Raw genomic sequence first — 21,432 nt, 5'->3', positions numbered from 1 at the left:
TGCAGTGAAAGTGTTCTTAAAATGACCAACGTGTGCTGGGTCATCACCCGAGACTTCTAAAACATTAAATATATGTCAGAATGCGGGTAAAACAGAGCAGGGGACATACAATTCTCCCCCAAGAAGTTCAGTCACAAATTTAATTAATGCATTATTTTTTTAACAAGTGTCATCAGCATGGAACATGTACTCTGGAATGGTAGCCGAAGCATGAAGGGGCATATGAATGTTTAGCATATCTGGCATGTAAATCCCTTGCAATGCTGGCTACAAAAGTGCCATGTTCTCACTTTCTGATGACATCATAAATAAGAAGAGGGCAGCATTATCTCCTGTAAATGTAAACAAACTTATTTGTCTTAGCGATTGGCTGAACAAGAAGTAGGACTAAATGGACTTGTAGGCGCTAAAATTTTACATGGTTTTGTTTTTGAGTGCGGTTATGTAACCAAAAAAAAATCTACATTTGTATGTTGCACTTTCATGACAAAGAGATTGCACTACAGTACTTGCCTGAGGTGAATTGAAAAATGCTATTTCTTTTATCATTTTTACAGTGCAAATATTTATAATCAAAAATATATATACAAATACAACATAAAATACAATATATATGAAAACGTAGAAAAACATCCAAAATATTTAATAAATTTCAATTTTATTCTGTTTACAGTGCAATTAAAACTGTGATTAATCACAATTAATTTTTCTGAGTTAATCGCGTGAGTTAACTGCCATTAATCGACAGTCCTAGTTTGGTTGCTACCCCTTTCATAATTACAAGTCTGCCAGAAGCATGTTCTCACAGATCGAAGAAATAATTGGGAGTTCAATCTGCACCCCCTACTAATAATCCCCAAATCCTTGTTTTAGTTTGGAAACAGGATAAACCTCCAGCAGCTTGTTTCTGCTTATGTGCTTCCTTCAAGTTGATTTCATATTCTTCTATTAGCATTTAATTCAGTATTTAAATGTGCCTGCATTGTAAATCTTAGAATACGTCATTCACATGTACTTCCTGTTTAGTGAAACCATTCTGAGGCATGTCACTTTACATGCTTTAAAAAACATAATTTATGTACAGATACATAACTCCTTAAATATCATCCATACATCTTGTAGAGATTAAGAGGGTGGACCTGTATGACACACGCTTTCATGAGATCTTATATGGTATTCTTTTGGTGAAACCAGGAGAGCCCTGTACCCTTATATATTCCAGGTCCTTCTGAGAATTGACATCCAGAGGTTCTAGGGTCACAAAGTGTCTAAACATATCCTGACACCCCAACAGCCCTCTCTTAAAAAAAGAGACATGATAGTGTTTTGAGGTATCTGCACATTATAAACCAACCATCCGATATGTTCAGCAACATGGGGATTTTCCATGTATACAGCCCAAATGAAGTCTCCAGATCCACAATAGCCATTGTGCAAACTGGTGCCACCCATCAACTATTTTCTTCTCTTCCACTGAGCTGCACCAGCAAATTCAACTTCTTTTGACAGCTCTGAATCACCACCTCTTAGCTTATGCTGCCATCCTCAGAGGGAGAAACACACTTTCTAGAACCTCCCCAATAGAGAAAATATTTAAACTCCCCAGACAGAAGAAAGATCTATTGGCCCCTGCAGACTACGTGTATGGATGGCACAAAGCTGCATCCTGTTAATGTGCACCTAGCAGGAAGTACATTGCAGAAGTCAGGAGGGCACAACAAATTGCATACACAGATATGAAACTACACTTGTCAGTTGTGCTGGTAATATATCTAAAATTCTAACCAAAGGTAACAAATTGCTTGCTGATATCCCTAGTCTGGTTTAATATGTAGAAGTATTTTGCTATCCTTTTTGAGATCAGAACTGCAAAATTATACTCATGTTGTAAAGTATTATAAATTACATTTTATATTTTCAAAAAGATGTTTGACATGTATCTTCTAAATGAATGAAATAAGGTGGATGAGGCAATATCTTATATTGGACCAACTTGTGGTGAAAGAGACACGCTTTTGAGCTAACACAGTTCTTCAGGTCTGGGAAAGGTATTCAGACCCTCACCCCTAAAGGCTAGGTGGAAAAGACTGTTTGGCATAAAGCATTAACCGGTTTTAAAAGATCATGCAAGGTGAAGTGGGCAGTTAACACATCTGCAGTCAAAAGGCAAAGGAAGGTTAGTGTGTTTCAGATTGTTGTAATGAGCCATAAACTCATTTTATTAAAGTTCATGATTTTTATTGTCCAACACTGAATTTATGCTCCCAAGATCATCTTTTGAAGGTGCTGTGCAGGTTTCATTTGAGGATGAGAACAGAATAATCACACATAGAATGATCATTCTGTGAAAACGCTTCACCCAAGGGGGATATGGTGCTTCTGTCTTTTATCAGTGATTGACTGAAAAGTTCTATCTACCTCAAAAGCTCGTTTTACTCACCAACATAAATTGGTCTAATACAAGATATTACCTTACTCACTTCGTCTAATATCCTGGGGCCAATAGGCCTACTACAATACTGCAGATATCTAAACCTGTTTCCCTGCCCTACAGAACGGCTGGCTGTGATCAGAGACTGACACACACACCCCGCCCTAGGCTGGTTTCCTTCCTCAGCCCATTGCTCCCCCAGGCCGCGCGCGGACCTATAGCAGTGGCTTATTTGGGAAGCTTTTTCCTACGGCTTAGGCCTTCCCCCAGAACACGGCCGTTGTCCCTCCCGATCTCGGATATAAGGACCCAACCTCCTCCCCTCTGAAGCCGGCCGGCCCGCTCCAGAGCTCTCAGGGAGCATTCAGTTCGGGGGCCCCCGCCCCCTGCGCTGCGGCTACAAGGACCCGGCCGGCCGGCCGACATCCATCCATCCATCCGGCCGGCCGCCCACACACGCTCTGCAGCACATCCTCTCCCTGCTCTACTAAACTGAGATGCCTGCGCAAGCGCGGGTCTCCCCTTGATATAGTCACTGCAGCGCATGCGCGTCGCTGCTCTCTCAGTCACTTCCGGTCCTTCCCATATGTTTCCGGGTCACACTCCCGCTTCAGCTTGAATTGAAGTCGGTTCAGTTTCACTCTCAGCTCGGTTAGTTCTGTTCCCGGGGGCCCTGCTCGCCCGCCGGGGGCGCGTTCTTGTCTAGTAGCAGGGTTCCTGTTCTCCGTGAGTGCAGTCCCCGCGGCTGGGCCGTGGACCGGGCCGGACCGGGCCGGCGCTGGGAGGGGTGATGGGGTCAGAGGGGAAGCGGTAGGTGGCTGGAGCTGTGGGGGGAGAGAAGGAGGAAGGATCGGTCTAAGATCGAGCGGTGCTGGGGTGGGTAATGGAAGGAGTTATTGGGGGGGGGTGAGGGCGGTAACTTTGGTCGGAGGGGGCTGTGGTGGGTCGCAGGGGGAATGGGGATGTTGGTCTGGGACCGAGGGAAGTGTGGGTGTAGTTGGGTAATGGGGGGATATTGGTCGGGGGAGGAGGGCTGTAGTTGGGGTGTGAGGCTATGGTGCCATGGGAGTACAGGCCTAGGTACCCAGCTTACATTGCTGAATAAGACAATGTTCCTTTCTTTGAGGCTAAAGATTCCAGTTTGGGTACAAACTGATTTTTTGGGGGGAGGGAATAGACTTTTAAAATTTAAATCAGGTTTTTTATTTAAATAATTAGATTTTTCTTGTTAAAAATCTGTTTAAAATGAAATTTGAATTTAATGTAAAATTATGTTAAGGCCTAAACTAATCATGATCTCTTAAAACACTTAAATAAATAAAAAACTATGCTGAATCCACGGGTTTCTATCAAAAACTTAGTTAAAGGCTTCCTGTCTGTATAAAAGAAGAGTGAGGGAGGAAAACATTTATTTTGAGGTCCAACTTCATAAATATGGCATAATAGGCCACGTACTGTATGAAGGGCTTCATCTTGTAGGGGACCCAGGAACTGTACTATTGGGTGCAAGAGACCTGCAAAGGCATAACAGGCATTGGAACCTGGTCTGTCTCTCCAGAGACCATCTTGTATCTCATCAGGGTCATTCACTGAACTCACCTTGGTGGTTTCATACTCCCATTTTATAGCTTCTCACTACCTGAGCTCTGATTGACTCAATTATCAAGTTATGAATATTTATAATTCCACCCATTGTGGAAAGTTTCCAGCTCATGGAAAAACACTGATTTTCCTGGTAACTGCCAGCCCTTGCTTTTGGGTGGTTCTGGGTATTCAAGTAAATGGCCTTCCTCTGTCTCCTTGCATACATACACAGCGATACAAACAGAAATTCACTAATTTCTCAACCACCTCTCTCTGTCTCTAAACAAATAAAATATTGCAGTGCAAAAGCAGAATTTGTGGAAGTGCTAAACCAGCTTTTGACAGAAGTAGCCTCTTCTCCAGGCACAGAATGAATTAATTAGTCCAAATGAAGAAAATATTCTAAGCAGGGAGACATGTCTTTCTCTTCCAGTCTATGAATAAAAATAAGGAGGGAGGGGATGAGAACTATTAGTTTTAAAAGTTTGAAGGACAGCCTAAGTAATTTAGGATACTGTTTCATTTTCAAGACAACAGATGGTCCTGTGGCACCTTTAAGACTAACAGAAGTTGTCAAGGCTGCTTCCCCACTCTGAACTTTAGGATACAAATGTGGGGGCCTGCATGAAAACTTCTAAGCTTAATTACCAGCTTAGATCTGGTCCACTGCCACCACTCCCAAAGTGCTAATTCCCTTCCCTGGGTAGCCTTGAGAGACTTGTCACTAATTCCCTGGTGGATCAAGATCCAAACCCCTTGGATCTTAAAACAAGGAGAAATCAATCAGGTTCTTAAAAAGAAGGCTTTTAATTAAAGAAAAAGGTAAAAATCATCTCTGCAAAATCAGGATGGAAAATAACTTTACAGGGTAATCAAACTTAAAGAGCCCAGAGGAATCCCCTCTAGTCTTAGGTTCAAAGTTACAGCAAACAGAGATGAAACACTCTAGCAAAAAGGTACATTTACAAGTTGAGAAAACAAAGATTAAAAACTAACACGCCTTGCCTGGCTATTTACTTACAAGTTTGAAATATGAGAGACTTGTTCAGAAAGATTTGGAGAACCTGGATTGATGTCTGGTCCCTCTCAGTCCCAAAAGCAAAAAAACCCCAAAACAAAGAGCACAAACAAAAGTCTTCCCACCAAGATTTGAAAGTATCTTGTCCCCTTATTGGTCCTTTGGGTCAGGTGTCAGCCAGGTTACCTGAGCTTCTTAACCCTTTACAGGTAAAAGGATTTTGGAGTCTCTGGCCAGGAGGGATTTTATAGTACTGTACACAGGAGGGATGTTACCTTTCCCTTTATAGTTATGGCAGAAGTATTGGAGCATAAGCTTTCGTGGGTGAATGTCTTGTGTCTGATGAAGTGGGCATTCACCCACGAAAACTTATGCTCCAATACTTCTGTTAGTCTTAAAGGTGCCACAGGACCCTCTGTTGCTTTTTAAAGATTCAGACTAACACGGCTACCCCTCTGATACTTTCATTTTCAAGAGACTTAGGCATCTAGGAACTTAAGCTCACGTAACTTTCAATTAGGACAGTGGTTTTCAAACTGTGGTCCGTGGACCCCCTGGGGTCTGCAGACTATGTCTAAGATTTCCAAATGATTCTGCATCTCCATTCAAAAATTCTTAGGGGTTCACAAATGAAAAAAGGTTGAAAATCACTGACTTAGGCATATTTGAACATTTGCTTGGGCTGATGTGAAATCCGTATAATATACAGTCTACAGCCAGGACTGGCCTTGTGGGTGAGCGACTGCCTAGGTGCCGTGGTCAAGAGACAAAGAGCTGGAGCGCATGGGGTTTGAGGCTACGGAATGGAGCTCGGGGCAATGTTGGGGGAGGCGGCGGGGCTTGGGAACCAGGGGGGGAAGCCCGGTGAAGCAGCAGGGCTGATGGGTACATGCTGTACTATCTCTGACAGCTCACAGCCTGACTGTTAAGTGAATGCAAGTGCCATAGGTACCAAAATACAAGTTTGCCCAGGTGCCATTTTCCCTAGTCATGTCTATCGTTAATCCCTCTGTTCCTTTAATAAATTATTTAGTTGTTAAATGTGTTTTGATAAGAGAAGTTTATGTATCCAAAATATAAGTTGGTTTTGTTTAATAAAAATAAATTGTATATGATGTGTGGGTTTAATTACATTCCAGTTACCATCCTAATGCAGCTTGACACATATTACGAGCATAAAGTTAATTATCAAGTAAAAAAGCAATATATCCATTTTCTAACTCTAAAAATGTACAGTTAAGAATCTGAAAATATTAAGCTATATAATTGCTTAAATGTACATAGTTATAGTATATCCTCCTGAGGTAACAAAAAGATATATAAAATTAGTATAAAGATTTTATTTAGTTTTAAATCAACATATTTTGATTATATTGAATATAATTATATCAACCAGTGCAAATGCACCTTTCATTAGAAAATAATTGACATACAAATGGAAAAGATTTTTTTTTTTAAATGGAGGCTTTCCGCTTGATTTAAAGTGCTGATTTAAATCAATCCACCCTGAAGGATTCCAGTCTGCCAGGTGTGTTTCCGTATTACGCTGTGGTTTGCCAACCGTGGTTCCTGCTCCACAAAGGTCTTGAACTTTCTTGAGTTTTATGTTGAAGGAGGGGTTAACTTTCTGTGTATGTGTTACTTCAGCCATCTCTTGGTTTGGTACAAACAGGACTGACTAATTGACTAAGTGAATTTACTAAGAAGTTTTGGTACCTCATTGTCACAAGCAATGTATGTTTTCATGAGTACTAATGAGTGGCTGGCGGGAATTGATGGTGTGAGTATAAACATTTCTTCCTATCTGGTCACTAATCTATCGGTGGTATTCATTGATATTATAAAACTTAAAAAGAAATAGTAAACATTTTGGTATTTTCTGTCGGTGACCTATATTGTTGCACGCATAGAAAATTCTACATCACTACCTACCTATGTTACTTGAACAATCTCATTTTCTATTCACCATTTCTAGTGTGATACATATATAGAGATCAATATAGGTAGTTCCTGGTTTAGGGATATGTGATTGGAAGGGGCCTCTTGGGTCTTTGAGTCTAGTCTCTTGCTCTCATAGGCAATCCTGTTATATAATCCCATTCATAAATATATCAAGCTCCATTTTACAACTAGCTAAGTTGTTTGTGCCCCCTTCATTAGAGTGCTTTTCCAGAACCTCACAGTTCATATGTACTCTTGTGCCAACATTGCTGTTAAATATCTCTTCTCCCTCAATGATGTGTTTATAGACCATAATCATACCTCCTCTCAGCCTTCGTTTTTTGCTAAAAAGCCCAAGCTCTTTTGGTCATCTTCAGAAGATAGGTTCTTCATTCCCCTGATCTTCCTTAGTAGCCTTTCTCTGCACCTGTGTCAGTTTGAATTAATCTGTCTTGAATTTGGGTGACCAGAATGGTTTGCTAAAGCTATATAGAACTTCCAGGTAGTGCATCTGTAGAAGCTCTTCCATATGATTTGTTTTAGGAGAAATTAATATACAAGCTCTTCAGTACATTCTGTACTACCTCTGACATCTCAGAGCCTGACTGTTTAAGTGAATGCAGGTAGTCTATAGTTAGTGGGTTTGGCGATAATCAGAATTCCCCAGAGTACATGGCTCAGTAGCCTGACACAATTGAGGCACACCAGTTTTGTAACCAACTGTACATGGGGAGTGATGTAGCTAGTATCATGTCTGACCATCTTTGACTGCCCTAACCTGGGGTCAGGTACCCATTTTACAGTAGGGTGAGCTGGAGGTGGCCTTTCAGTGTGAGGGTGAGCAAGACTCAAACCCACAACTTTCAGCAGCATAACCACTCAGCCACTATGCCTGGTAGGGCGTTTGTCCTTACCTGGTATAAGGAACAGTCGCTTACTCAGAAGTGTTAGAGGTGTAATTACATCATGTTGTCTTCTTCCAGGCATGACCTCTTCCTCAAATCAGACAAGAATACCTGTGTATGTTAGTTATGGATTAAAACTTACATTTGTTCGAAATCCAGGACTTACTATATTCAGTCCTGGACCAATGCCAGAAAACACTGCTACAGAGAAAAATGTGATATACTTTTGAAGTCTAGTATCTTGTGACACACCTTCACTTCTTATCTTTCCAGTGGGATAAAGATTTTCTCTCTTTAGCAGATCATGTGCTATTGGACCTGAATAGAATATCAAGGTTGGAAGAGACTTCAGGAGGTCACCTAGTCCAACCCCCTGCTCAAAGCAGGACCAATCACCAACTAAATCATCCCAGCCAGAGCTTTGTCAAGCCTGACCTTAAAAACCTCTAAGGAAGGTTCTACCACCTCCCTAGGTAACCCATTCCAGTGCTTCACCACCCTCCTAGTGAAAAAGTTTTTCCTAATATCCAACCTTAAACCTCCCCCACTGCAACTTGAGACCATTATTCCTTGTTCTGTCATCTGCTACCGCTGAGAACAGTCTAGATCCATCCTCTTTGGAACCCCCTTTCAGGTAATTGAAAGCAGCTATCCAATCCCCCCTCATTCTTCTCTTCTGCAGACTAAACAATCCCAGTTCCCTCAGCCTCTCCTCATAAGTCATGTGCTCCAGCCCCCTAATCATTTGTTTTGCCCTCCGCTGGACTCTTCCCAATTTTTCCACATCCTTCTTGTAGTGTGGGGCCCAAAACTGGACACAGTATTCCAGATGAGGCTTCACCAGTGTCAAATAGAGGGGAATGATCACATCCCTCAGTCTGCTGGCAATGCCCCTACTTATACAGCCCAAAGTGCCGTTAGCCTTCTTGGAAACAAGGGTTGACTCATATCCAGCTTCTCGTCCACTGTAACCCCTAGGTCCTTTTCTGCAGAACTGCTGCCTAGCCATTCGGTCCCTAGTCTGTAGTAGTGCATGGGATTCTTCCATCCTAAGTGCAGGACTCTGCACTTGTCCTTGTTGAACCTCATCAGACTTCTTTTGGCTCAATCCTCTAATTTGTCTAGGTCCCTCTGTATCCTATCCCTGCCCTCCAACGTATCTAACACTCCTCCCAGTTTAGTGTCTTGCTGAGGGTGCAGTCCATGCCATCCTCCAGATCATTAATGAAGATATTGAACAAAACCAGCCCCAGGACTGTCCTTTGGGGCACTCCGCTTGATACCAGCTGCCAACTAGACATGGAGCCATTGATCACTACCTGTTGAGCCCAATGATTTAGCCAGCTTTCTATCCACCTTACAGTCCATTGATCCAACCTGTACTTCTTTAACTTGCCGGCAAGAATACTGTGGGAGACTGTATCAAAAGCTTTGCTAAAGTCAAGGAATAACACATCCACTGCTTTCCCCTCATCCACAGAGCCAGTTATCTCGTCATAGAAGGCAATTAGGATAGTCTTGCCCTTGGTGAATCCATGCTGACTGTTCCTGATCACTTTCCTCTAAGTGCTTTTGAATTGATTCCTTGAGGACCTGCTCCATGATTTTTTCAGGGACTGAGGGGAGACTGACTGGCCTGTAGTTCCCCGGATCCTCCTCCTTCCCTTTTTTAAAGATGGGCACTACATTAGACTTTTTCCAGTCATCCGGGACCTCCCCTGATTGCCATGAGTTTTCAAAGATAATGGCTAATGGCTCTGGAATCACATCCGCCAATTCCTTTAGCACCCTCGGAGGCAGCGCATCCAGCCCCATGGACTTGTGCTCGTCCAGCTTTTCTAAATAGTCCCGAACCATATACTTTAATGATATAATTATGATTAAACCTGCCAGTCTTTTGTTTCCACTTCCTGTCATTGATATCACTTCTTAGTTAACTTCAGGCACTCAAGTTCAACCAGTTATGGAAGAACAAGAAGTTCTCAAAAAAAATTCTTTGTAAAAATTACTTAAAGGTAAGATAGCTCACCTTGTACTGACAACGCTATGCAACTCTTGATTTTTTTGCTTTCTCAGATAATCATAAAAGAAGCTACTGGCCATGCCCCCATTTTCCATTGGGGGACAGATTAAGTCTCTAATCCTGCAAGCATTTATGTGTGAGTTGTCCCCTTGAACTCATTTGAGTTCATTGGAAGTATTAATTCATAAAACTGTAAGTGTTTGCAAGATCAAGGTGTAAGTCTTTAAAATGTTGGGATCTAGAGTACTATCTTTCAAAAGGAAAGTGTCTATCCTTTTATTCTCTTACTCTTTCACAATTTTGCCCTTTGGAGTAGGTTTTTTTTTAATTAATGGACCAATAGGTTATGTTTACTGATCAAGTTTTGTTTCCTGGTCTTCTGTAGCCTTTTCAGTGAGCCTAAATGTTGCAATTTGTTGCCCAACTGGAACCTGAGGGAAGACAGATGACTTGAAATCCCCGCTAAAGTCATTGACTGAATGCATAAATACATAAAAACATGCATTATATTCTAGAAATGTGAAGCTGGATTTTTAGATCTGCACAGTCTTCTAAAGTAACATCTAAGGGTAAACTAACCCTACCTAAATTTTTGTTCTACTTTTCATGTTATGAGACTAATAAAACTGTTTCAATGTTTTTCCTCGTTTTTTTCCTGTAAGCTGTTCACCATCACAATGAGACTGGTAATTCTTGATGACTATGATTTGGCAAGTGAATGGGCAGCAAAGTACATCTGTAATTGTATTATCCAATTCAAACCAAGTCAGGGAAGATATTTTACGCTTGGCTTACCAACAGGTAATAAGTTTTGTGTTGTAAACTCATGTAATTCAGTAACTACAGAAAATGTTTGGTTCCTAGTTAACCACAGCGATAGGTGTCTTAGAAATTAGATAGGTACATAATTGCATAAAAGTTCAGACATGCCTAAGTCAAACTTTAAATGTTATGTTCTTGTAAATATTTCTGTGTGCCATAGTTCAGAAAAGTGAAAAAAAAAACTCATTTCCCCCCCCCCCCCCCCCCTGGGGAGAAGGATGAGGTTTAACACAACTTTAAATATATAATTGACACTGGGTTTACAAACTAACATGGTAGCGTAATTTGACTTGTGAAGAGTTTATGCTTTATAATTTTGCAAATGCATCTAAAAATGTCTTACTGGCATACAAAACATCAGAATAATAAGCTTATTTTATACAGGGAGCACACCTTTAGGATGCTACAAAAAACTGATAGAATATCACAAGAATGGAGACCTTTCTTTTAAATATGTAAAAACTTTCAATATGGATGAATATGTAGGTAAGTTATGTTTCAAATTTTAAGAAATACGACCTGTTTCCATTTTTTTCTGCATTAAAACTATAAATCCGCGTCTTGTTTTTGAATAAAGCACAGGACTGAGAGTTATGACATTCACGCCTCTGCTGCAAGTTTTGTGTAATGCTAGACAAGTCTCTTTAACCTCCCTGCCTCAAGATCTTCATCTGCAAAATCAAAATAATACTTTACCCAATTTAAGTGGATGTTGAGCCTAAATTCAATGTTTGAAGTGTTTTGAAACTTTCTTATGAAAGGTACTTAGGAACAGATTATTGGGCCAAATTTTCCCGTCTTATATTTTGTATCATCATGTATGCCTGTGCAAAGTGAGTGTAAAACACTATCCACTTAGCACTGTTGTATACATAAGGTGCATGGAAATAGAGAATCATATCCAGTCTATAAAATGCTTCGGTTTATTTGATCCGGTGAGACAGAATTTAAGAAATTCACTGCATATTTCTTGTCCACCATATGTTTTCATGTCAATCTGGAACCTTAACTTTAGTAAAATCCATTTACATTTCGCTTTAAATGTTGTTTCCAGGGCTTCCAAGAAATCATCCAGAGAGTTACCATTCTTATATGTGGAATAATTTCTTTAAGCATATTGACATAGATCCTAATAATGCTCACATCCTTGATGGGAATGCTCCAGACCTACAGGCAGAGTGTGATGCATTTGAAAAAAAAATTGAAGAAGCTGGGGGAATTGATCTGTTTGTCGGAGGTATGAGAAAACACTCTAGCAATGATCGCTTGTCATGGTGTTAATACATGTATTGAATCCCTTTATGTCAGCACATCCAAAACATATCTAAAAATGTATTTCATTTTGAAGCAGACAGTTTAAGAAAGGGAGGTTCCTACTACTAACATAGAGAATCAGTTTGAACCTGAAATTATAGAATTGTTAGTGTCCAAATTTTAATAACTAATTTAATAGTATACTAGTTCTCACTCTTGCCTTATTTTTTTAATTAATAAGTAAGGAAACTCTACCATGAATCTTTGCTTACAATATTTGTAGCCTTATCAAATTGACTCTTTTCCTTTTTTTTTTTTTGTCTTGTTAAGGCATTGGTCCTGATGGCCACATTGCTTTCAATGAACCAGGATCAAGTTTGGCTTCAAGAACAAGGTTAAAGACTTTAGCAATGGATACCATTTTGGCAAATGCTAAATACTTTGATGGAGACTTATCTAAAGTGCCAACTATGGCACTAACTGTTGGTGTCGGAACAGTGATGGATGCTAGAGAAGTAAGAACTCATTGTTAATTTAATTTGCATGTGTCTGTATTCAGGATGCTACGGCAAAGCTTCATCAGTACAATTACACGCAACGTTACTTTTTGTCATTTGATTATCATAGAGCTAATGTGAAGGATCTTGAAATGAATAAATCACCAGTTAACAGTATATTACTGAATCTGCAACTAAATTTCAATACTTTTTTTTTTTATATTAATTAGAGATTTACTTAAACTGGGCATCTGGTAGTAAGCAATTATTACAAGTTTTTGTGGCTTCTTTAGAATGCTACGAATGGATACATTTCTTAATGGTGACATGTAGTGTTCATTCCTTACTGTGTAAACATGGCAAAAATATCAGTCTAAGCATTTAGATGGTCTGTTGAGAATGCCCATAGGGAGTAAAGGATCCGTTTTAATAGTGCCTGATTTTTCAGACTTCTTAAATGTTAATACCAATAATACTCTGCTCTTCCAAACCATTTCTGAACCAGTTACCCAGCATTGATTTGCATATGTGGGGAAAGTGTTTTCTGTGTTATCTCAGGGTGAATTTAAACCAATATATATTTATATATATTGCCAATTTATATTGGCATCACCCCATGACACATTATGGTATTCTGGGATTTTTTCAGTTTAGCTTATGTTGCTTTAGAACAGGCTTGTACTACACAAAAAGTACCACACTTACAGCAGAATAAGTGTGTCAAATTTATAACTTGTCAAATTTACCTGTACAGACCACTGTACTTTTGGAGACCTCTGTCAGATGAGATTTAAAAGAGAGATCCTGATCACTTATAGTGACTATAGAACCTGTAGAATTCTTCATTTAAAAAAAATCGAAATGTCTTAGCCATATTCTTATTCATATTGTCCACCTAAATTCATCCTGTAATTTTAATAGGGAGTTACAGAATTAACCACTCTGAAACTGTTGCTTAGGTTTCCTGTGCTGCTGTTACTGTTTCTTCCCAGAGGTGGCTATTTCAGTGATGACTAAACTAATCCCGTGTATAGCTTCTGTATTTTTTTTAAAAGCCCCATCTGGTTTGTAAGATTTTTATTATAAGGAAGATTTGTACAACCATCTATGGAATGTAAAGTAAGTGTTGTCAGGTTATGTTCTGAATGTCTTCTTGGACTGGCTTACTGAGACAATAAGTACATTACTGGTAAAGTTACTAGAACTTGATATTTTAGCTTTTACAGGTCACCTTTAATAACTCTATAGTTAGGGGCTATTGCATGAAAGTATAAACCAAAGGAGTTTTCTGGCATACTTTCTGACTTTCACTAAGCACTACAGTAATAATAATAATGAATACTCTGGATAATTCAATGTTACATTGTATGATATCTACGTGTATAGATGTGTCATCTTGAATGCGGAACTTCTGGCAGTTCTTGACTATTAGGTATCACCTTTTTCGGCTGACATCTCATAATGTGGAGTCAAGTGGGAACATGTTAGTGCTTGGATATTGGATATGATGATGGGCATGTTAAAACATGCTGGTATATTTTTCTCTGAAAAGTTGTAGGTTTTCGGTAGAGTGTAAGTTAAAGAACTGTTCATCTTAAGATGTTTAAATATTGTAGGCTTCCATTATCTAACTAGTAATTAAAAACTGATTTGAGAATTTAAGGTAAATGGAAAACTCACTCTTTTTTGTGTGTTGGTTTTTTTTGGTTCATCTTCCAGGTTATGATTCTCATAACAGGTGCCCATAAAGCTTTTGCTTTGTACAAGGCAATTGAAGAAGGGGTCAATCATATGTGGACAGTTTCTGCTTTCCAGCAGCACCCCCGCACTATCTTTGTATGTGATGAAGATGCTACTTTAGAACTAAGAGTTAAAACTGTGAAATACTTCAAAGGTGAGCACTGAATTGAAACAGAATAGGTTAAAAATGACTGGGGTTATAGGTTAAATCCTAGTCTCCAAGTGCACCATGTACATTTGAAAATAGTTGCCATATTCAAATATGAAATGCTGAACTCTGTATTTGAATATAATATAATACTGTGGCTAAGAGGCTTAGCTGCATTCCTTTCATGCAAGAAGCAAAGTACAGAATCCTTCATTATTATGTCTCTCGTGTAAACTTTCTTTGCATGTAATCTATTAGCCATGTGTTCTTCAACAGCAGCATCTTGGAAACATGACTTTACAGCAGGGCCAGATCCAGGAAGCAGGTGCTTGGGGCGGCCAATGGAAAGGGGCGGCACGTCTGGGTCTTCTGCGGCAATTTGGCGGCGGGTCCCTCAGTCCCTCTTCCTCTTAGAGCTGCCGCCGAAGTGGAAGAGAGGGAACGAAGGACCCGCCGCCGAATTACCGCTGACGATTGAGCTGCAGCCGATCAGCTTTATCTTTTTTCCTGCTTCACTGCTTGGGGCAGCAGAAAAGCTGGAGCCAGCTCTGCTTTACAGGACATAGCTTGTTGCTGTAACTCATTGATTTCAGAAACACTGGAAAATGAAATTCAGGTTATAGAAAATTTAATGGTTAATTCCAAATCATTTCAAGCTACTGCTTCTGCTATATTTTATTTTTATTTATTTATTTATATATATATATATATTTATTTTATCTGCTGTATTTTTCCATTTGACTTATTTGTCATGCATTGTTCAGTAAACCAGAATTTTGAAGTTGCTAAGGCCCAAATGTATTATTCAAGCCTTTGCAATCATTTGTGAAGACATTTTGCCTACTATGTAATCTAGTGAGATTCCTATGTTGGTTTTGTATGTCAATAATTAGATCGAGTATATTTAGTTTAAAGCTGTTCCCTTAGCACTAATTACACTACCTTGTTTATGTTTGATCCTTAATGCACTTTCAATGAGTGCCTTTTTAAAATTATACTTATGATGTAAATTGCTGCTTATAACAAAGGCTGTTTCACAGCAATCAGGTTTGTTGTATTTTTCTCTTACTGATTAGGCTATGGATGTTGAGGATAAGAAATTACTGTAGTCATTTTCCCAGTGTTAATGTTATGGTAGATAGAAATTGAAGTTTGTTTATTTTTTTGAACCTCTTTCTCTCCAGGGCATGAACACTTACTATTTTGAGGTGTCCATGAGATCTGGGCTGCTAGCTTTTTAACTTTAATTGAAAGTGTTTTGTTCTTCCAAACACACAATTCCAGGGACATTGTCAACTTAAGAAAGGCCACACTTTGGGATTTCCAAAAGCCACTGGGTTTTCTTTTTACCTCAATATCATTGGTAGATTACTTCTTGACTTAAATTATGAGTATCTCACTGCTCTGTTATGTGTATATTTTGGCTATTTGTTGAAAAAGTAAATTTAGTCCATATCAGCATTGAACTTCTTTGAATGTAGTTTTTATCATTAGTCTTTGTAATCTAGAATTCTAGTCAAGATTGCCTGAACATACTGAATACTAAAACTGCTTCCTTTGACTCAATGCACTAGTTAGCGTAGCTCTTGATTAATAATCTTGTCACTTACAAACATAAACATTGTGTATATGATGAATGTGTTCATACTTGTTCTTAATTACTCTGATCAGTTACACTATAATTTACTGCTTCTTTGTGTATGTAATTTTTTGAAATATTCTTAATCGTGTTAAACTTACAACCTCAACTTATACATGGGGAGACAGAAGTCTCACTTCAGGCCACAGAGGAAAGGCAATGTCTTCCAGGATTAGTCATTAGGAGTTCCTGAATCCTGGTCTTCTGATTATTAACTCTTTTGGGGGCTTCAATAGATATGTTTCAAAAATGACTATCGTATTTGTTTCGCTTACCTACCATTCTTTCACCATCTCCAACACTGAGTCATTTTTGTAAAATTTGGTACTATACATCGAACCTTAGCACAGTAACATCTGCATATTGTTTACAACTGGAGCAGCTAGTTCTAATGGTAGCCCCTCATCCTCTTTTCACTCATTCATAACTTTCCAAAAACCTCACCTTTTGGGCCATAATCTTCCATACTTGATGTCTAATGTTTTTTTTGAAAGTACATGGGTGGGGGGAAGGGGAACTTTTCATCTGCCTTTGCTGTAGAATGCAAAAAAAAATTATGTATGCCCAAAATAAATTACTGGACTCTTAATCCGGTTACAGCAAAAACAGTTGAACTGTGAACACTGGCATATAAATAATCCTCATAGGAATGGAGTGAATGCTTTAAGTTCTTAAACTTTTAAGAGCACATTTAAAATGTGTACTATGTATAAACACAGAAAACTTCTGAATCTGTAGGATACGCTTTTAGGAAAGAGGGACTGTGGTTGCCTGAACAACTCAGGAAGTACATGCTTTCCATAAGAGGTTAACAGGAAAGTAGACAATCCAGTTGCTCTCTGTTCACTTGGCCCTTATCCAACCCATCCAGTTTCTTAAGCCTCTTCTCCTCCTCCAGGTAATGTTTTAAATGCATAATCATTTGGATCATCTGTTTCAAGTACCTTGGACTTTGTGCCCAGAATGAACTGGGTCTTGTAAAATTAGGAAACCTGAAGTCTGTAACCAGGAAGTGGGTCCCCAGTTGATACCTCTTGGGGGGGGTGAGCCTGATGCTAAACTCTGCTGCCTCTGTGGAGAATAGATCTTCACTCTGCTCTCATATAATAGGTGGAGCTTGTAAATATCAGACTTGTGCCTCTAAATGTGCTCTTCTTGAAATGCACATCTACTAATGGGAAAATTAAATATACTTCATAAAAGCAGCAGTGCAGTCCTTATCAAAAAATACTATTTGTGCCTTCAGGAAACACAAATTGGGACATATGATCCCCCTCCTCCGCTTTCCTCCTTTTTTTCAAACAGAAAACCAAATGCAAAAAGTGTAGATGCATCTTTAAAATATGGCTCCACTCTGAAGAACACACAGGGAATTTGTTGCCAGGAGATATTGTGAAGGATAAAACTTAGTGATCAATGGCTCCATGTCTAGTTGGCAGCCGGTTTCAAGTGGAGTGCCCCAAGGGTCGGTCCTGGGGCCGGTTTTGTTTAATATCTTTATTAATGATCTGGAGGATGGTGTGGACTGCACTCTCAGCAAGTTTGCAGATGACACTAAACTAGGAGGCGTGGTAGATACACTAGAGGGTAGGGATCGGATACAGAGGGACCTAGACAAATTAGAGGATTGGGCAGAAAAAAACCTGATGAGGTTCAACAAGGACAAGTGCAGAGTCCTGCACTTAGGACGGAAGAATCCCATGCACTGCTACAGACTAGGGACCGAATGGCTAGGTAGCAGTTCTGCTGAAAAGGACCTAGGGGTCACAGTGGACGAGAAGCTGGATATGAGTCAACAGTGTGCTCTTGTTGCCAAGAAGGCTAACGGCATTTTGGGCTGTATAAGTAGGGGCATTGCCAGCAGATCGAGGAACGTGATCGTTCCCCTTTATTCGACATTGGTGAGGCCTCATCTGGAATACTGTGTCCAGTTTTGGGCCCCACACTACAAGAAGGATGTGGAAAAATTGGAAAGAGTCCAGCGGAGGGCAACAAAAATGATTAGGGGTCTGGAGCACATGACTTATGAGGAGAGGCTGAGAGAACTGGGATTGTTTAGTCTCCAGAAGAGAAGAATGAGGGGGGATTTGATAGCAGCCTTCAACTACCTGAAGGGGGGTTCCAAAGAGGATGGAGCTTGGCTGTTCTCAGTGGTGGCAGATGACAGAACAAGGAGCAATGGTCTCAAGTTGCGGTGGGGGAGGTCCAGGTTGGATATCAGGAAAAACTATTTCACTAGGAGGGTGGTGAAACACTGGAATGCGTTACCTAGGGAGGTGGTGGAGTCTCCTTCCTTGGAGGTTTTTAAGGCCCGGCTTGACAAAGCCCTGGCTGGGATGATTTAGCTGGGAATTGGTCCTGCTTTGAGCAGGGGGTTGGACTAGATGACCTCTTGAGGTCCCTTCCAACTCTGATATTCTATGATTCTATGATTATAACCACATTCAAAGAATTAGATAAGTTCATGGAGGATAGGTCCATCAATAACTATTAGCCAGGATGGGCAGGGATGCAATGCCATGCTCTGAGTGTCCCTAGCCTCTTTGCCAGAAGCTGGGAGTGGATGACAGGGGATGGATCACTCAATGATTGCCTGTTCTATTCATTCCCTCTGAAACACCTGGCATTGGTCACTGTGGGAAGACAGGATATGGGTCTAGATAGACCATTAGTCTGACTCAGTGTGACTGTTCTTATGTTCTAAGAGTGGCTGTAAGTGTCACTGTGGATTTCTCATCAATTGTATCAAACATATTTAGTAACATATTCCTACTTACATTTTTTTTAAACTGCTAGCCCTAGAAATACAGCCTCGGCTCTGAGCTTTGCTTTTTCCACCTCTCACATCAGCACTAGTAATAAAAGTTCTTCAGAATAAGTAATATGCTTCGCTAAACCTGAGCAAGTTCACTGTCCTCAGATAATGTGTACAATCATATATTGCCTTCATTAGGTTTGCACAGAAAGAACTGGCTGAAGTTTAGTAAACAATTCTCTTGATCAGGCACAAAATGGAACTGTATCTTCAGCTTGATTTCCTAATTGTGTCCGTGCCAAAGTGTTAACATGAGTGAAAATTATTAGTAAAAACTGCACTTTGACATTAAATGAATTGATGACCCTGAATGACATTAAATGAGCAGATGGTGCATAAGTAAGTTCTGTGATATGGTTCCTTTTCAAAGTAATCCATGATATAAGGTTGCATACTTGAAGATTAAAGGAAATACATGCTACTGTTTCTGTAGCAACAGTTAATTGACCACTTCATATGCATGTAGTATGTTCTATTTGTGTATTCTTGATCTTTCTTGATAATTGGTCTTTGTTCTGAGAGTTTGGTACCATAAGGTGTAGTAATAAACTTCTTCAGCCAATAATGTTAAAACAGCGTTATGAGTGTATCAAAGTATTGTATAATCTTAATCCATAATTTTTCATCACCAGAAATTAAGAGACTCGTACAACAATATTGTGCACTCTCTAACTTGGTCACAAATACATAGCTGCTTTTGTTAGTCTTTATCAGTGTGTACTTGAAATTCAATTGAAACAAGTCTTAAATAATGGTTCTGAATGCAAAACTGATAATTGATTGATTACAGAATTTACATTCCCCATTCATATGTAGTACTGGTATAATGTCCATGAATAGCACAGAACAATATGTTTCTCCTTCTGCCGAACTGAATTAATAGCTAGGTGCCAATAGTTGATTTTTCTTAATTTTTTTTTTGAGTGCCCATTCTGTTTTTCTCTACTTCAATGCATAATGTTAATGTATATACCTATGTGAAGTTAAAAACAGCAAATACACAATGTAGATAGAAAATGTGTGCTGATAACTAATGTAAAACTGGCACTGTTGCTTTTTCCTCCCCAAGGTTTAATGCATGTTCACAATAAACTTGTGGACCCGCTGTACAGTATGAAAGAAGAAAACTGAAGGAGGAATTGAGGAACTCCATGTGGGTAAACAGCAACGTTTTTAGGTAGCAGTCAAAGTTACTGCTATGCAATATGCTGAAACCGGTTAAAATCGGAAATCTTAAGTACTGTATTTTTTAAAAAATCCAGTATCTATACATTTACATTCCATCTCTATATATTGTTGTATTGTGTATTTTGTTTTAATATTTTGTAGATGTGACTCATTGGCTGCCACAGTAAGTAAACAAGAACAGAGCAAATGTAAATGGCAGTTACATACTATGAGAAATAACAAACAGAAGTGTATTCTTAGCACAGCAATGTACTGTTTGACTGTGTATGAGAAAATTATACTTTAGCTTAAGCAAAATTCCATGGCTCCACCAGTGCAAAATACACTTCTCATTTTTTTGTCTCCATATAGGCAAAATGCTTTGGGGCTTTCACATGTCAAACATTACGGACTTGAACAGATGCACAACTTTGGTTATGAAATGCTCTGTTTATATCTAATACACTTTGCACTTTGGCTGCCTTAAATTAATCTTATGCCAATAGCTTCTGGCCGTTTAAGTCCTACTGTACAATACTCAGGCAAATAAAAGTATGAAAACTGCCTAAAAATGTAGAGGACCCTTTCAAACAGTAACAATAACTTATTCTTCAATTATGTGCACATTATACTTCCGCCATAGCACTTTTGTTACGTTTCAAGTTTATTTAGGAATTTTATATTTTGGTAATTATGAACTCTCTAGATAATGAATACATTCAATGTGTTCCTTTTTGGAGATGAATAGCCTAGTTACATTAATGACTGTGAGCCAATAATTGTAAAGGCAGGTTAATTGCAGTAAGAATGGCTAAAAATCCAAATGGCTAGTATTGAAACAAGTCTGACTGTAAACAGAACTACTTTACAGTACAATAATTACTTTGCATCTGAGATTGCTATAAACCAACTGTTACTAAGAATACCACTCTTTTCTACTGTTACTCCAAGTAAAGCTTAAATTTACAAAAACCTTACCATGTTTGTTTTGTTTTTGATGTGAACTGTGGTTTGAGAATAAACATTTCAGGTTTCAAAAACAACTTTAGTGACAGGGTAGTAGTGTGCCTTTCTCTAGGTATGGACAAAGCTAACTTATTGTGCCAGACCAGCTCCTTTATACCAGCAGTAAATTCCCTTTTAAAATATCCACTGAAAGAGATGGGCTGGATCTGATGGTATGTTCCTCTTCATCTATTGTAATATTTAAATAGAAGTCTTAGCTTTCAAACTAGTAATTTTCTACAGTGGAAAAACTGAAATCCATTCCTTAGCCATAAATGTGGATTTATAGGTGAATAGGCTCTGAGCAGTAAGCTGCTTTTTTCTGCCTTTCTCCTTTAAAACACATACTTTAATAGCAAAATTATACTCAAGTATCAAAAACACAAATCAAGTCTACTAGCCTCTTGTTAACTACATTTATATAGAAAATAAATGCAAAAATA

General features: G+C 39.1%; 1 protein-coding gene across 4 annotated transcripts; it reads left to right on the top strand.

Annotated features, from left to right (window-relative positions):
- The first annotated feature begins 3,003 nt into the window (after positions 1 to 3,003).
- On the top strand, positions 3,004 to 20,961 carry GNPDA2 (glucosamine-6-phosphate deaminase 2). 4 transcript variants are annotated; one of them, XM_054029380.1, is made up of 8 exons: positions 3,010 to 3,082; positions 10,288 to 10,471; positions 10,565 to 10,703; positions 11,109 to 11,210; positions 11,779 to 11,961; positions 12,309 to 12,493; positions 14,195 to 14,369; positions 19,887 to 20,961. In XM_054029380.1, the coding sequence occupies exons 3-8, from the start codon at positions 10,580 to 10,582 to the stop codon at positions 19,946 to 19,948; spliced, it is 831 nt and encodes a 276-aa protein (XP_053885355.1). In that variant the 5' UTR covers positions 3,010 to 3,082; positions 10,288 to 10,471; positions 10,565 to 10,579; the 3' UTR covers positions 19,949 to 20,961. The 4 variants fall into 4 exon arrangements, with proteins under 4 accessions (XP_053885354.1, XP_053885355.1, XP_053885356.1 ...); XM_054029379.1 differs by lacking the exon at positions 10,288 to 10,471 and having other exon boundaries at positions 3,004 to 3,082; XM_054029381.1 differs by lacking the exons at positions 3,010 to 3,082; positions 10,288 to 10,471 and adding an exon at positions 3,103 to 3,241.
- Positions 20,962 to 21,432: the final 471 nt, after the last annotated feature.

The sequence above is a fragment of the Malaclemys terrapin genome, chromosome 5 (genome assembly GCF_027887155.1).
Source record: "Malaclemys terrapin pileata isolate rMalTer1 chromosome 5, rMalTer1.hap1, whole genome shotgun sequence".
Classification (NCBI taxonomy): Eukaryota; Metazoa; Chordata; order Testudines; family Emydidae; genus Malaclemys; species Malaclemys terrapin.
The sequence above is the reverse complement of the archived record's forward strand: the minus strand, read 5'-3'. Positions and strand labels throughout refer to the sequence as shown.